The sequence below is a fragment of the Chelonia mydas genome, chromosome 1 (assembly GCF_015237465.2).
Source record: "Chelonia mydas isolate rCheMyd1 chromosome 1, rCheMyd1.pri.v2, whole genome shotgun sequence".
Classification (NCBI taxonomy): domain Eukaryota; kingdom Metazoa; phylum Chordata; order Testudines; family Cheloniidae; genus Chelonia; species Chelonia mydas.
Window position 1 is genome coordinate 187,209,127 of NC_057849.1, and position 15,891 is coordinate 187,225,017.

Consider the following 15,891-nt stretch of genomic DNA (forward strand, 5'->3'; position numbering starts at 1 on the left):
AGTCCCAAATTTGGTGCCCCATCACTTACTTTCAAGAAGATACCGGGATACCGGGAGGAAACACAGGCAGGAACGTCCGTGAGGGGCGGGCTCCTGCCTCATACTGAGAAGGAGGGGCGATCAGCAGGTTATCTCAAGTGCTTGTATACAAATGCACAAAGCCTTGGAAACAAGAAGGGAGAACTGGAGGTCCTGGTGATGTCAAGGAATTATGACGTGATTGGAATAACAGAGAGTTGGTGGGATAACTCACATGACTGGAGTACTGTCATGGATGGATATAAACTGTTCAGGAAGGACAGGCAGGGCAGAAAAGGTAGTGGAGTAGCACTGTATGTAAGGGAGCAGTATGACTGCTCAGAGCTCCGGTACGAAACTGCAGAAAAACCTGAGTGTCTATGGATTAAGTTTAGAAGTGTGAGCAACAAGAGTGATGTAGTGGTGGGAGTCTACTATAGACCACCGGACCAGGGGGATGAGGTGGATGAGGCTTTCTTCCGGCAACTCGCAGAAGCTACTAGATCGCACGCCCTGGTTCTCATGGGTGACTTTAATTTTCCTGATATTTGCTGGGAGAGCAATACAGCGGTGCATAGACAATCCAGGAAGTTTTTGGAAAGCGTAGGGGACAATTTCCTGGTGCAAGTGCTAGACGAGCCAACTAGGGGGGGAGCTTTTCTTGACCTGCTGCTCACAAACAGGGAAGAATTAGTGGGGGAAGCAAAAGTGGATGGGAATCTGGGAGGCAGTGACCATGAGTTGGTTGAGTTCAGGATCCTGACGCAGGGAAGAAAGGTAAGCAGCAGGATACAGACCCTGGACTTCAGGAAAGCAGACTTCGACTCCCTCAGGGAGCGGATGGGTAGGATTCCCTGGGGGACTAACATGAAGGGGAAAGGAGTCCAGGAGAGCTGGCTGTATTTCAAGGAATCCCTGTTGAGGTTACAGGGACAAACCATCCCGATGAGTCGAAAGAATAGTAAATATGGCAGGCGACCAGCTTGGCTTAACGGTGAAATCCTAGCGGATCTTAAACATAAAAAAGAAGCTTACAAGAAGTGGAAGGTTGGACATATGACCAGGGAAGAGTATAAAAATATTGCTCGGGCATGTAGGAATGAAATCAGGAGGGCCAAATCGCACCTGGAGCTGCAGCTAGCAAGAGATGTCAAGAGGAACAAGAAGGGTTTCTTCAGGTATGTTGGCAACAAGAAGAAAGCCAAGGAAAGTGTGGGCCCCTTACTGAATGAGGAAGGCAACCTAGTGACAGAGGATGTGGAAAAAGCTAATGTGCTCAATGCTTTTTTTGCCTCTGTCTTCACTAACAAGGACAGCTCCCAGACTGCTGCGCTGGGCATCGCAACATGGGGAGTAGATGGCCAGCCCTCTGTGGAGAAAGAGGTGGTTAGGGACTATTTAGAAAAGCTGGACGTACACAAGTCTATGGGGCCAGACGAGTTGCATCCGAGAGTGCTAAAGGAATTGGCAGATGTGATTGCAGAGCCATTGGCCATTATCTTTGAAAACTCGTGGCGAACGGGGGAAGTCCCAGATGACTGGAAAAAGGCTAATGTAGTGCCAATCTTTAAAAAAGGGAAGAAGGAGGATCCTGGGAACTATAGGCCAGTCAGCCTCACCTCAGTCCGCGGAAAAATCATGGAGCAGGTCCTCAAGGAATCAATCCTGAAGCACTTAGAGGAGAGGAAAGTGATCAAGAACAGTCAGCATGGATTCACCAAGGGTAGGTCATGCCTGACTAATCTAATAGCCTTCTATGATGAGATTACTGATTCTGTGGATGAAGGGAAAGCAGTGGATGTATTGTTTCTTGACTTTAGCAAAGCTTTTGACACGGTCTCCCACAGTATTCTTGTCAGCAAGTTAAAGTAGTATGAGCTGGATGAATGCACTATAAGGTGGGTAGAAAGTTGGCTAGATTGTCGGGCTCAACGGGTAGTGATCAATGGCTCCCTGTCTAGTTGGCAGCCGGTGTCAAGTGGAGTGCCCCAGGGGTCGGTCCTGGGGCCGGTTTTGTTCAATATCTTCATAAATGATCTGGAGGATGGTGTGGATTGCACTCTCAGCAAATTTGCGGATGATACTAAACTGGGAGGAGTAGTAGATACGCTGGAGGGCAGGGATAGGATACAGAGGGACCTAGACAAATTGGAGGATTGGGCCAAAAGAAACCTGATGCGGTTCAATAAGGATAAGTGCAGGGTCCTGCACTTAGGACGGAAGAACCCAATGCACAGCTACAGACTAGGGACCGAATGGTTAGGCAGCAGTTCTGCGGAAAAGGACCTAGGGGTTACAGTGGACGAGAAGCTGGATATGAGTCAGCAGTGTGCCCTTGTTGCCAAGAAGGCCAATGGCATTTTGGGATGTATAAGAAGGGGCATAGCGAGCAGATCGAGGGATGTGATCGTTCCCCTCTATTCGACATTGGTGAGGCCTCATCTGGAGTACTGTGTCCAGTTTTGGGCCCCACACTACAAGAAGGACATGGATAAATTGGAGAGAGTCCAGCAAAGGGCAACAAAAATGATTAGGGGTCTGGAACACATGACTTATGAGGAGAGGCTGAGGGAACTGGGATTGTTTAGTCTGCGGAAGAGAAGAATGAGGGGGGATTTGATAGCTGCTTTCAACTACCTGAGAGGTGGTTCCAGAGAGGATGGTTCTAGACTATTCTCAGTGGTAGAAGAGGACAGGACAAGGAGTAATGGTCTCAAGTTGCAGTGGGGGAGGTTTAGGTTGGATATTAGGAAAAACTTTTTCACTAAGAGGGTGGTGAAACACTGGAATGCGTTACCTAGGGAGGTGGTAGAATCTCCTTCCTTGGAAGTTTTTAAGGACAGGCTTGACAAAGCCTTGGCTGGGATGATTTGATTGGGGATTGGTCCTGCTTTGAGCAGGGGGTTGGACTAGATGACCTCCTGAGGTCCCTTCCAACCCTGATATTCTATGATTCTATGATTCTATTTACTTCAGAAATAATCATGAAACTGTTGTTCTGGAAAGAGAGTTATTTAACACTAAATAAATGAATCCTACAGTATTTAAAATTTCCCTGAAATAAAAATTTGTTTCCCGTACATTTTGGATCTTTGTCATATGCTGCATCCCACATTTGGGCCTTGATAGTTTGAGAGGGCCTTGCTGTTAAGAATTGAGAGGCATGACCACCCCATCTCCCTCTTCCCCTCCCTCACCCCACATTTTAATACAGTTTTTAAAGATTTGTTTCTTATCCTTAGCTATTTTGTTGAGGTGGGAGAAGTTGAAGCATACTGTATACAAGGCAGTGTCACTTGGGGTATGTCTACACAGCAACTAGACAGGGGTGGCCAACCTGTGGCTCCGGAGCCACATGCAGCTCTTCAGAAGTTGACATGCAGCTCCTTGTACAGGCACCGACTCCGGGGCTGGAGCTACAGGCGCCAGCTTTCCAATGTGCCGGGGGGTGCTCACTGCTCAACTCCTGGCTCTGCCACAGGCTCAGCCCCCACTCCACCCCTTCCTGCCCCCTCCCCTGAGCCTGCCGTGCCCTCGCTCCTCTCCACTCCTCCGCAGAGTGTCCTGCACGCCACAAAACCGCTGATCAGGAGGTGCGGGGAGGGAGGGGGAGGAGCTGATCGGTGGGGCTGCCGGTGGGTGGGAGGTGCTGGGAACAGGGGCAGGGGGAGCGAATGGGGGGCTGCTGATGTATTACTGTGGCTCTTTGGCAATGTACATTGGTAATTTCTGGCTCCTTCTCAGGGTCAGGTTGGCCACCCCTGAACTAGACACTCACAGCTGGCCCATGCCAGCTGACTTGGGCTCGTGGGGCTCAGGCTAAAGGGATTGTTTCATTGCTGTGTAGACTCCCAGGCTTCGGCTATAGGACCCTGAGAGGTGAGGACAAAATTCCACCAGTCTCAGTTTTCCTACCAACTTGTAGAAAACAAATCACCTAATTAATGGAACATCTGACATCTTATCCATGGCACCCATTTATTTTCACTTCTTACTTCATCATAATGTCAGTAGGCTGCCTCAAAAGTAGCATCAAGGTCACACCTGAGCATCCACTACCTCTAGCCGTAATACTGTTCCAGAAGTGAGCCAAAAAGTGTACAGCAGAGCTTACAACTTTGAAAAAAGCTCACTTGAACACTTTATACCTATATAGCAACACCTTAGACTGGAAGCAAGTTGTGGTGGGTGTTAGAATACCTACATCTGTAGTTATAAGTCAAGTCCTCAATTCACTTTTCTTTTCGGGGTTCAGAGATTTGGAGATTGTTACAGAACTACTATATGAGTACCACCAAATCTGTAGGTGTTTCTTGTGAAGAGAGACACACTGATAAGCTTTGGGGCTACCCTTCAACGCAAAGGGAATGTTTCAGATGTGGTCCATTATTACTGATTAACTCTACTTACCCAACAAGATCTGGAGTGCCTGCTTAGAAATAGAAATAGCTACCACAAGTGATAAAATTAAGCAATAATAATTTAAGAATGGAATATGTTCTTCATGCTCAAGTTTGAGGTAGAATGGATGTTTTTCAGCTTTTTAAAAACCAAGAGTTGTCATGTTAAATTTTTCTCCCCCATTGCTCACGAAAGGGATATTTTAAATTATAGTATTGTTCTATGATTTATACAGATAAGGTAAATTTGTGCACTCTAGTGTTTGCAAGCCCCCAAATATTACATGCATGCTGTACGTTTAAGGGTAGAATACCCCCTGATCACTTTAGCACAGTAGCATCCACAAATCCCCATTAGAATCTGCACCTCATTGTGCTAGGTGCTATACAAATACATAGCAAAAGACAGCCCATTTCCCAAAGAATGTACACAGTCTAACATTTGGTGGCAAGCTCTACAATGAGCCCCTCACAAAACCCAAGAAAATGAGCTTTTCAAACAATTCCAACTGGGATTTGTGAAAGAGAGAGAGTGATGGAACCCACTCTCCAAACTTGGGGAAGGATAGGGGTCTGCATCATAGCTCCTTTGGGTCCTCCATAGTAGCTTCTCCAACCTAACAGCTGCTGCCATCTGTTATGTATGCCAGGGGTCACTGCCACTTAGAGTAACCAGACATCAAGTGTGAAAAATCGGGACGGGGGTGGGGGGGTAATAGGAGCCTATATAAGAAAAAGACCCAAAAATCAGCACTGTCCCTATAAAAATTGGGACATCTGGTCACCCTACTGCCACTGGACTCATTATATTCAATCAAGTGGCCTCACCCAAGCCCTGCCATCAGTGCCCTGAGCAGGCCTATCAGCATTCAATGCAAAGTGCACTATTCTGTAGCTCTTGTTCGTGACCGCACCACACACACTAACCTCCCATCTCTGGAACGCCGAGCAGTGCAGGCTCTCATCCAGTGAGTCAACTTCACACAAAAAGGAGGTCAACTGATAAACACAGACTTTGCTTTTGTCTTCTATACTTGTACAATGTAAAAGGTTCTACTTCTTTGTTAAAAGGAAAAGCTGGTGAGTTGTGTGTATTAGTTTACCTTACCATGTCAATGAATCGTACCAGGAATATGACTAGCTAAGATATTGTGTCTCGGTCTACAATAGCCTTTCATTAAAGCACATTATGCTTAATTATAAAAGTAGAATGGGATTTTCAGAGAAATTCCTGTTCTACCTCATACTTCTAGATAAGTAATGCAAGAATGTTCCTGGGAATGCCTGTTTCACTCTTTTAATGTATTTGCTTTGGCCATACTTGAGTCCCTGTGCATTTGCTTTCTGCACACATTTGAATGGTCCAGCTTCCTGGCACAAATGTGGATAAAAGAATTCAAATATTAGTCCTGGAAGTTGCACTCTCATCCAATCAATGAACAGGATTGATAAAATGTAACGTGCCTGATTAAATCACAACTATTTTTTGTGGTCTGAATTTATAACATGCATGGTCACTTCACTAAGTATGAAGTATCTGAAAAAAAAGCTATTCCTCAAAAATATCTGAACAAATGAATTCAAGGGAATTGTGATCTGCTTGAGGTTATCCCACCAGTAATAAACGGGACTAAAATCATTCAATAAACTATTCCGTTTGGTTTATTCACTCCGCTCCATTGAACAGCCATAAGCACATTCAACTATTAAATTAGCACTGCTGAGCTGTGCTATTTGCGTGAGCTATTTTTATACACAGCAGGCAATAATCATTCCTTAGTGAAAGAGCAGGATTTCACCCTATGTTTCATTTTGTTGTTAGGAGACCTATTTGGTTACTTCTTGTACTCTTCACTTAGAATTTCTAGGCCCCACCAGCAACATCTATTTTTGTTTCTCAGGGTTATGCACTGAGTACTGATTGCAAGCTCCCCTGGTGTGCTGCACAGGGCCTGATTTACATTGCTTGTTGTAAACTAATGTAACACATTGCGTCCTGTGAAGATGTGTAGGGTAAGTGTGATTTTGTCATGTACTCTGAATTAGAGATTGCTTCTAATTTGACAGTCTCTTTTTGTTAGATTTCTGCTGTCTCCTTTGAAAAAAGGAAAACTCTGAGCAAGCCTTTGGTTTCTCATATGTGTTGCTGGAATGAATATGCCTCTTCTGTTGCAGTACTCATTCCAGGAATGAACATTCTTCTTCCATTATAGCATTCAGTCCAAGAACACTGTGTGGCAAAAAGCAAATGTCTTGATAGCACTATTGACTAATGATCAATGTGCAAAGAGCTTAGTTACTTGCTATGGTTGACTCCCTAGTTTGCCACTTAAATCATTCAACCAGAAAGAGTGCTGCAAAAAATGAAGGGTAAAAATGTGTAGGAAAATACACATGAAATTAATCAAGACACCTACATGTGGTTTTCAAGAAAAGGTCCCAACATTTCAATTCTGAAATAATTACTGGTAGAACATACTGTCACAGCCCCTGAGTAGGCTTCCCCTTTTGAGACCCTAAGCCAGTCCCTTAAGCGCACCCTTACCAAGTGGCAGGCCTGTACATCCACTTCTCTCTGGGGTGGGATCCTGCAATCCAATCTCTCCCCAACTGGGTTTCCAGGCTAAAACCATTGGTTTCCAACAGTGACACCTACCAGGCCCAGAGGGCTTGACACAAGCAAGAGTTTCCCTTTGGGAACTAGTGGACAGTAACAACATACAGTGCCAGGGAATCAGCCTCTTTAAAATCAAATATGATTTGACAAAAAGTGCATAGCACTCACAGAAACCGATTTTAAACAACAGAGACCTATATGGGTGCTATCTTACCTACTCTTGGCATTCCCCTCAAGCCCCGAGGTAGACATGACTTAACCTTGTGCCCTCATCCCTTCTCTTGGGATCAAGTTACTGCCTGTTTCCTGAAGACTGACTCTCAGTCAGTCTGGGTGGCTCCCTGCATCCCTGTCAGCACTCACTTTCACTCCCTGTGCAACCCCTCCAGACTCAATCAACTCCTCCTTCCTTTAGTAGGCCAGGATCTTGTAATGGCTTAGTATCCTCATTTTGAGGCTAGTCTAAGCCTAGGGAAGAATAAACTGTTCGAGCCTGGATGAGTGTGGTATGGGGGTGTTATCCAGCAAATGGCTTCCCCATTGTTTCCTCAAGGACTCTTATCAGTATCATTGTTTTGCCTTTCCTGCTTGGTCCCTCGAAGAATCACTTTTGAATAACTCCATGGTGAGTAACGCATTGCGCTCACTCTCTCTCTCTCTCACACACACACACACACACAGGTATACACAATACTAATTAAAAAACGCATATATTTACCAGTCATCACAGTTGCCGTTTGTCTCATGATTATATGTCCTAAAAAAGGCAGTAAAATTAGTTTTTGTCAGTAGCTACCTTTTTACTTAGTGAACATTAGCACAAATAGATCAAGCAAATATTTGAGTTCCCCCTCCCTCAAACTAATAAAAGGATCTATCACCCTTTACAGGAGATTTTTAGCCACATTATGAATACATTATATACATATATATATATATATGAGAGAGAGAGAGAGAGACAGACTGTTCTTTTTGCACTGACTGCTGGGAAACCAAAAGAATGCATGTTGTATTGAAGTGCATGTTAACAACACGCAGTTATGGCCTGGCTGGATCAAGGGATTGGTAATGGAATACAGAGCCTTTCACTTATAGATTGCAATTTTGAATCTGGTCTAGGTTGGTAATACTCTGAACTCAGTACCAATTGCAGCTGCTCAAGGCTTACAATGAAACTGAATCGTAATTCAGTCCCTTATCTAATGGAACTGTGTCAATGTCACAAAATTCTCTCAATTATTGGTACTTTTGTTGAAAATCTCAGCCAAGACTCTAAAGATTAAATAGCCAAGGAGACTGAACTACCCTCATACCTCGGTCCCTCTAGATTTGCACTGGAAAATATTAGTGGTATGGTATAGTGTGTTTGGGCAGGGAATGCGTGGGGGGGGGGGGGATGTTTGCAATGCTGATTCATTTCTGTGACTAGAAGACTTATGTCTCTAGTATTGTCAAGCCAGCACCTTCATAAGTAATAACGATGAGCTTCAAAAGCATTTATATAATCTGAACTTTTGAAAATCCCACCTTAATTTTAGCTGCAATTCCATTCACTCAGGGGCTACTGCTCTTTGTCTCAACTTCCCCACTTTAAAAGGGGGATAATACGGTTTGCCTATAGTACAAGGGAGTTCTGCAGATTACTACACTAATTTTTTTATAAAATTATTTGACTGAATAAAGTGCTATGTAAGTGCTGACAAGAATTACTGGGCTAATATACCTTCTCTCCTTGAAACCAGTAATTGCTGTTTTGCCTTTTCTCTACTGACCAAAGCTTGTTTTCTAGGTATTATGTTACTGCAGTTGCATCCAAAACATAGTAATGTTGCTGTCTGCATTTTGGAAACAGAAATCCAAACAGCAAAGAGCATCCTGAAGAATCTGGGGAGTTGGAAAAAATATCAAGTGTCTCACCTGCAATATCATCTCCCTATAGAAAACTGGGCTAAACAGGCAAGGAACACAACACAACATTTCTTTTGTTCTCTGGAGGAATCAGTGTGGAACTGATTGTCTGGAGGTAGTGAGTTCTGAACTTGGCTCTGCCACTGACTCAGTGTGCAACCTTGGGAAAATCACTTCAACTTGGTCTCAAGTTGCTAGGTTTGTAAAATAAGGAAAATATCTGCACATAAATTTTAGCATGAGATAGTTTAAGCAGACACACACCAGACTCCATGTGTTTAGGCAGAGATCTAGAAAATGGTTTCCCAGCTGTAAACTGCTCACTTCATTAAGTCCCTCCAACAACATATCCTGGGCCACTTTAGGAACTAGAGAACTAAAAACTTTACGAGTTTTCTCAACATCTATCTCACAAGGGTGTTGTGGGGATAAGTTGCTGCCCGTATAGCACGGTGAACATATAAAATGATATATAATAGCATTTAAATATTGTCATTATGAGATTAGCTAAAGTAGTTTGCTTTACAACTAAGACCTTGCAGCATTCACAAACAGTGACTTGGAGAAAAAAATGCCAGCTAAACAAAGATAGGTAAGAGTTATGGATGAAAAAATATTTTTTCCATCTGACACTGCAGCCTTCGTGTCCTTACCTAATCCTCCCGCCACCCCTTTTAAAGTTTTGCTTCCATCACTGACGTCTCTAGAAAATGGAGGATCAGCAGTCACTCGCACACTACCTACGTTTTACAGCAGACAGGAAAGGACCATGTTGTGCTTTTCCCCTGTGGCATACATCATTAAAATCTTTATGCTATGCTTAATGCATATACTCACCCACGCAGATCACCACCACCACCATGACAAAGGAGGAAAATGCTGCAACAGCGGTTTGAACATGGATCATTGCACATCCTGCAGTAAATTGTCCTTTCAAATCAGACTATTTTCTGGCTGAAAGCCACAGTGTGAGTCTTGTTTGCTGAGGAGCTATTGTGTTTTTCTTCTAGCACTGGCTGCTATACAATAGTTCATAGGGAATAGCAACATCTTTTCTAAAGGGGATATCTTGAACACATAGAAGGCTGTTCATATAGGGTATGTCTACACTGCATTATGGACCTGGGCTTTTGGACTTGGTGTTTCCAAGCCCGTGCTTGAGTGTCCGCACTGCATTATAAACCTGGGCTTAAATCGCTGGACCAGAGTCTCACAGCCATGCCAACACATCCACACCATATTATGCAGATCTTCTGACTCGGGTCTGTAGCTTGTCCTGCAACATGACAGGGCTAGGACCTAAGTCACAACAAGATCTGGGCTCTGACCCACCTCCTAGGGCCCGAGTCCTGAGTGCTTGGTGACTTCAGTCAGACTGTTTTATGTGTGGACAGAAAGGGGGTTGGGCTCAAATCTGAGTCAGAGCCTGGCATTAACGTGCAGTGTAGATGCACCCACAGTGTAATTCACCACCACCTCCTCCACGTGACTCTACCTGCTCATCTGAGTTACACCTGTAGCTTACTGACATATGTTCTATGGCTATGTAGAAGCCACCTGGACCCTGGTAAAGAACACAGTTGCTTTATGAGAAGTGTAATTGGTTGGCAATATATTGATATTCTTTAGCTATTTACCAAGTCAAAAAATCCTGATCTCAGTTGTCCATGTACGTGTGAACTGTCTGTTATCCAGTCTGTGCAAAAGCCACTACCAACCAGAAGGCTTTAAAACAGACTAAGCATTTGATTGCAATTGTCTGATTTGAGTGTATTACAGAATTAAGAAGCTACACATGAACGAGCTGATACCACCAAGCTCCATTGCTTTGTTTCCTACTGCACTACAATTCTCTTGTCAAACACCATACCTGCACCTGTCTTTTCATGCTCCCCAAGTGCATCCCTTTGAGACCATCCCTTCATCTAAGGGATTCTTAATCCTCCCCTGAAGGCCACCCCATCCTGTACAGTGATTACTTGATCCTCTGCCTGAGAAGCTCCCTTAATACGCCTGATTTAGTCACACTGTCATTGCGACCATTCTTCCTTTTAGCAGAGGGCCTGATCCTGTGTTCATCCACAATTCCCTCTGAAGGCAAGGATATTTGCATGTACTCTGAACCTCTATGGATCAGGACATATTCCTGGAACTCTAACCACTCACTCAACGGGAATTGAGGGAGCTCAACCCCTTCCTGCTTTTGGACCATTGTCATCATGATTTGTATTGCTGTAGTGCCCAGGACCAGGACCCCATTGTGCTAGGTGCTGTACAAACACAGAACTAAAAGACAGCCCCGGCCATATACATCTCTCAGCAACTCCTCTAGTGGAACATCCATTCATAACACACACAAAAATAGACTGCACCAGATATTTATGAGTGTACCGTGAAAGTTCATTTACTGGAGGTACATTAACTGGTGATGACATTACAAGAGTTGAGAGAGCGATACATAAACACGTGAGCAACGTTGAAGACATTTTTCCATAGCGGGGGGAAGGAAAAGGCAACAGAAGTGAGTGTCTGCAGAATGGGGAGGTTGGCCTGACCTTTAAAAGCTCACAAAAGAGTGTTGAATGTGTGGCTCTGTCATTGATTTCCGAGGCATATTGTAAAGTGTTTCACCTACACTGACAAACTGGAAGACTCTGGGCTGATTCACGTGAGTCACTATTTGCATGTGAAGTTTATCGCTTACCTCTGCTGCAGCTTCTGTCAGGGAAGTTAGGCAAAGCTCTTTCCATATGCTGTCCTCCTTACCGTATTCCCCATATCTACAATTAGTAAAGAAAACACGTGTATACGTCAAATGTCACTTCATTCACCGCCACTATATTCTAATTGTAGCTCTTGAGCCATGAACATTAGGGCAAGTAGTATTTAGATAGTTCAAAAACGTGACTCAGTCTCTAAATTAACGGACTTCTTTTGTCAACATCCTATTTACTGCATTGAAGTATCCATTTCTTAATGTTCTCACCACTGCGATGCAATGTGTGTTCTCTTAGTGGCAACAAGAGCAGAAAATGCTTTTCCCTTTGAATTTTTGCTCTCTTGTTACATTAAGACATACTACACCACTTACAGTCCTACACCAGTTGGAAAAAAGTCTCTTTGATAGGGCGAAAAAAACCCCAAAATGAGTGTGGTGCTTTTAAACCCCAAAGCATTTTAAAAGTGGCAAGCTTCTTCAATCAGATATGCAATCCCTATGACTCTCAAGTACTGCATTTGCACAGGTATAATTAAATAAACTTTACAACTCCTCTGTGAGGTAGGACAATAGCATGATCCTGGAATTCCCCCATATTACAGATCAGGAATCCGCGAAAGGCTGAGTGAGTGGCCCAAAACCACAAAACTAAGAAAATGCTATCATGACATGACTCCAACACCCAGGCCTTTACACGTCTCTTGTGGAGAGCTGCTCAAAAAAAATTATCTGATGGAACAGTTCTCTTCCAGAAAATGCTGATTTGACTAAATAAAAATGTTTTGCTACTGTTTGATGGAAAATATTGTTTCAATGTCAGAACGTTGCATTTCAAATTTACCATTTCAACATTTACGTTATGCTATCTGAGGTATATATGATATGATACAAAAGTCAAAATATTGACTTTTATTTAAAATTATAATGTAAAATAATATAAAAGTCAAAACAAGATGTTTCAACCTTATCAACAAAATGTTTCCGTATTCTGGAATATTTCATTTTGCAAAAGAATTCTGCACTTTGGACTTTTCATCCCACTTTGGGACAAAACAAATGCTGAAATCTCTATTTCCTGAGGGATGGAAATTTCAGGCCTACTGTGTCTTAATGCTGTCTTGAAGAGACCTTGTATCAGCGCATAGGCGCAGGGGTTCTCAAACTTCATTGCACCGCAACCCCCTTCTGACAACAAAAATTACTACACGACCCTGAGAAGGGGGACCAAAACCTGAGCCAAGCCTGAGCCCTGCCATCCCCAGTGGGGGCTGGGGAGGTGAAGCCAAAGCCTGAGGGCTTCTGCCTTGGATGCGGGGGCTGTAACCTTCAGGCTTCAGCTTCAGTCTTGGGCAATGGGGCTCAGGCTTCAGCTTCAGCCCTGGATGGTGAGGCTCAGGCTTCAGCTTTAGCCCTGGGCCTGAGCATGTCTTGTGCCAGCCCTGGCAACCCCATTAAAACGGAGTCACAACCCACTTTGAACTCCCGACCCACCATCTGAGAACTGTTCACCTGCTAGAGATCAAGAATTCCAATTCTGGCTTCAAATCATCCTTTTTAAGCACTGTTCTCATAAGATGCTTACAATTATATGCTGAATCCTCTTCTTGCACTCATTCAAAGTTATGACATGCCCAAGATTTATGTTAATGGAAAAATTGTTATATATTATGGATTTGTAGTGTCAGAGCTGACCAGAAAATATAGAAGCTTTTCCCAGAACACACTTCTCTTATATTACTGAAGTTCCGTCCCCTGGACATCCTAATATCATTTTCCTTTTTGGCAATAACCGTTATACTTCGTGACTATGGTAAATTGTCATTACTTAGTGACATTGTTGGATAAAGCCACACAGCATAACTCATTGTAATTGCTGAAAAAATTGCAGAACTAGGAAAAAATATTCAGAACTTGGTTTGGAAGCTGGACTCAGACACACTCCAAATGCCAAGAGTAATCCCTATTTTAATTTGAGCCTAAGTAAAATTTGACAAAAAACGGTGTACATGGTTTGTGGTATTCCCAAATCATGTTCAAAAAATGTTAACTGTTTGAAATTGAACGCTTCCAATTTTCTATTCAGCCAAATCCTGATTCCAGACTAGTGTAAATCTGTAATAACGCCATTGAACTAACTGGAGTTATGAGAGGTCAGAATCAGGCCCATTGAATCCAAGAGTTCAAAAGATCCTGCCCTTGCTCCCAAAGAGCTAAATGGGAAAACCCACATTCCCTCCAATGGGAATAAAATTAGACCCACAATTTTGGATCTGGTTAGAGGTTAGAGAAAAACAACTATTGCTGCATTGCATTTTAGTCTCTGGTAAAATATAAAAATGTATTACATTTCTGTAGTGCAGAAGTCTACTCAAAGCCATTTTGAGGGCTGTCGTATGGAAACACCATTTTTTAAAAAAATCTTATTTCTAAGTGTCTGTTCCTGCTCCCATTGAAAGCAATGGGCAAAGTTTCAATTGACCTTAAGAGCAGACCTGGGCATGAACCCCTCCACCATGTACATGACCATGGTCCTAGAAGTGAACTGAGATGCCCACAGTTTTCTGTGTTTAACAGCAGCTAAGACCTCAGAAGAAATATGGACATTCCATATTGTGTGGATCACTTGCACAACACACTATAATACCTGAGAAAACGCAGGTGCTACTTTAGATTCTTTACTGGTTATTGTGTTAATATGAACTATAGCTCCACACATTATTTTCCTAATCATTAACCTAATCTGGTTGATTTCTTTGTACCAGAGACAGAGGACCAGTTCCTCAGCTGAATTAGATCAGTTGCACTTCATTGACTCAAGCAGAGCTTCACCAATTTACACCAGCAGAGAATCTGGGCCAAAGGGGTTTACTTCACGTCCATCTTGACACTTCAGTTTTGGAAAAGTTCAAATTTGTAACCCAGCTGTGTAGCTGAAGCCCTCCCTCCACTGTTGTGTTTAGGTATCCTTTGCTATTTCCTTTCCTCTTTAACCAGACTTAGGCTGGAACATAAATTAAGGAAGCAGGATTCAAAATTGCACTATCCCCTTATGGGAATGGAGGCACCCCGATGCATTTGGGCCAATTGCCAGCCAGTTGCAGTAGAATTGGAAGAATATCACTTCCTTGAAATGGTTATATTTTGTATAGAGAAAATTTCACAGGAATCAAGCCAACAGCTATTTTTCCCCTTTTTATTGTTGGCAAAAGGCATGGAGAGATTCACAGTAATTGCTACAGTGTTATTGCTAAAAAGAACAAGAAACAAAGTTTGTCACAGTAACAACCCTGCTTCCTGTTCTTTGCACAGCAGATGAGCTTACAAATTGGAACCCAACATGTCTGCCACCAAAAATAGTCATTGTGTATATCGGGGATCAATCTGTGCTGTGAAATTTAATTCTAAAGAAAGGGCTGCTTAGTTTAAAAAAACCCACAAAGATGAAAGCAGAGTTAAGCTTTTCAAACCAATAATATTCTGTGTGCAGCAATTAATTCTTGGAATTAGAAAAAAGCATACAGGAATCAAATGTGCTCTTGCAATATACTGTGTCAGCTGCTTGGAAGTTAACACACACCTTCTCCTTGGCAGTGCAGATGCTTACTATTAGATGTGAATGCGTTGCTCAGCAGCAGCTGCAAAATGATGCATATGATGAAGAAGAGTAAATGTAGTAGTTTATATTTCTTTTTGCCAGGAAAATTTCCCTTAGGAAATGACAGTCCTACAGTCAAAAATTCTTCCCCTTACATGCACGGCTTTCTCTGATTTCAGTAAACACTTGGCCTGATCCAATGCACAGTGAAGCTAGAGCCCATCTTCAGAGTCCTCACAACCTGTCATGTTAATAACTCATATGAGCCAAGTTGTGTAAACAAACAAACAAATCACCATGTTGGAGATCAGGAGCTTTTTCTGCTTCTTTAGTAGTGCTGTTTTTACACTCCAAAAACTTACAAATGGATATCAGAGGTAAATATATAGTTACTAAAGAATTGCTAGAACACAAACACTTTTATGACTGACCTGTAGTTCACCTATCTACTATGCCTAATGCTTTTGCGTTGACATTTTCTTCTCAGTCACACAGAAAACACACACACACACACACACACAGAGCACTTTTAATCTAAAAAAAACCTATGATCTGTTTCTGCTCTCATTTACGTATATAAGTGAAGTCAGAGTTACATGGTGTAAAGGAGAAATAATATTTGTCCAAGTTTTTA

General features: G+C 42.8%; 1 protein-coding gene across 1 annotated transcript in view; it reads right to left on the bottom strand.

Moving 5' to 3' along the window:
• The window catches only part of EPHA3 (EPH receptor A3), a 713,608-nt gene that overhangs the window by 337,061 nt on the left and 360,656 nt on the right, over positions 1-15,891 (bottom strand). The window contains exons 3-4 of the mRNA XM_043538478.1: positions 11,648-11,723; positions 7,754-7,792 (exon numbers count right to left, since the gene is read on the bottom strand). Of these exons, the coding sequence (XP_043394413.1) occupies positions 7,754-7,792; positions 11,648-11,693 (85 nt within the window). The 5' untranslated portion in view covers positions 11,694-11,723. The remainder of the gene's footprint in view (positions 1-7,753; positions 7,793-11,647; positions 11,724-15,891) is intronic.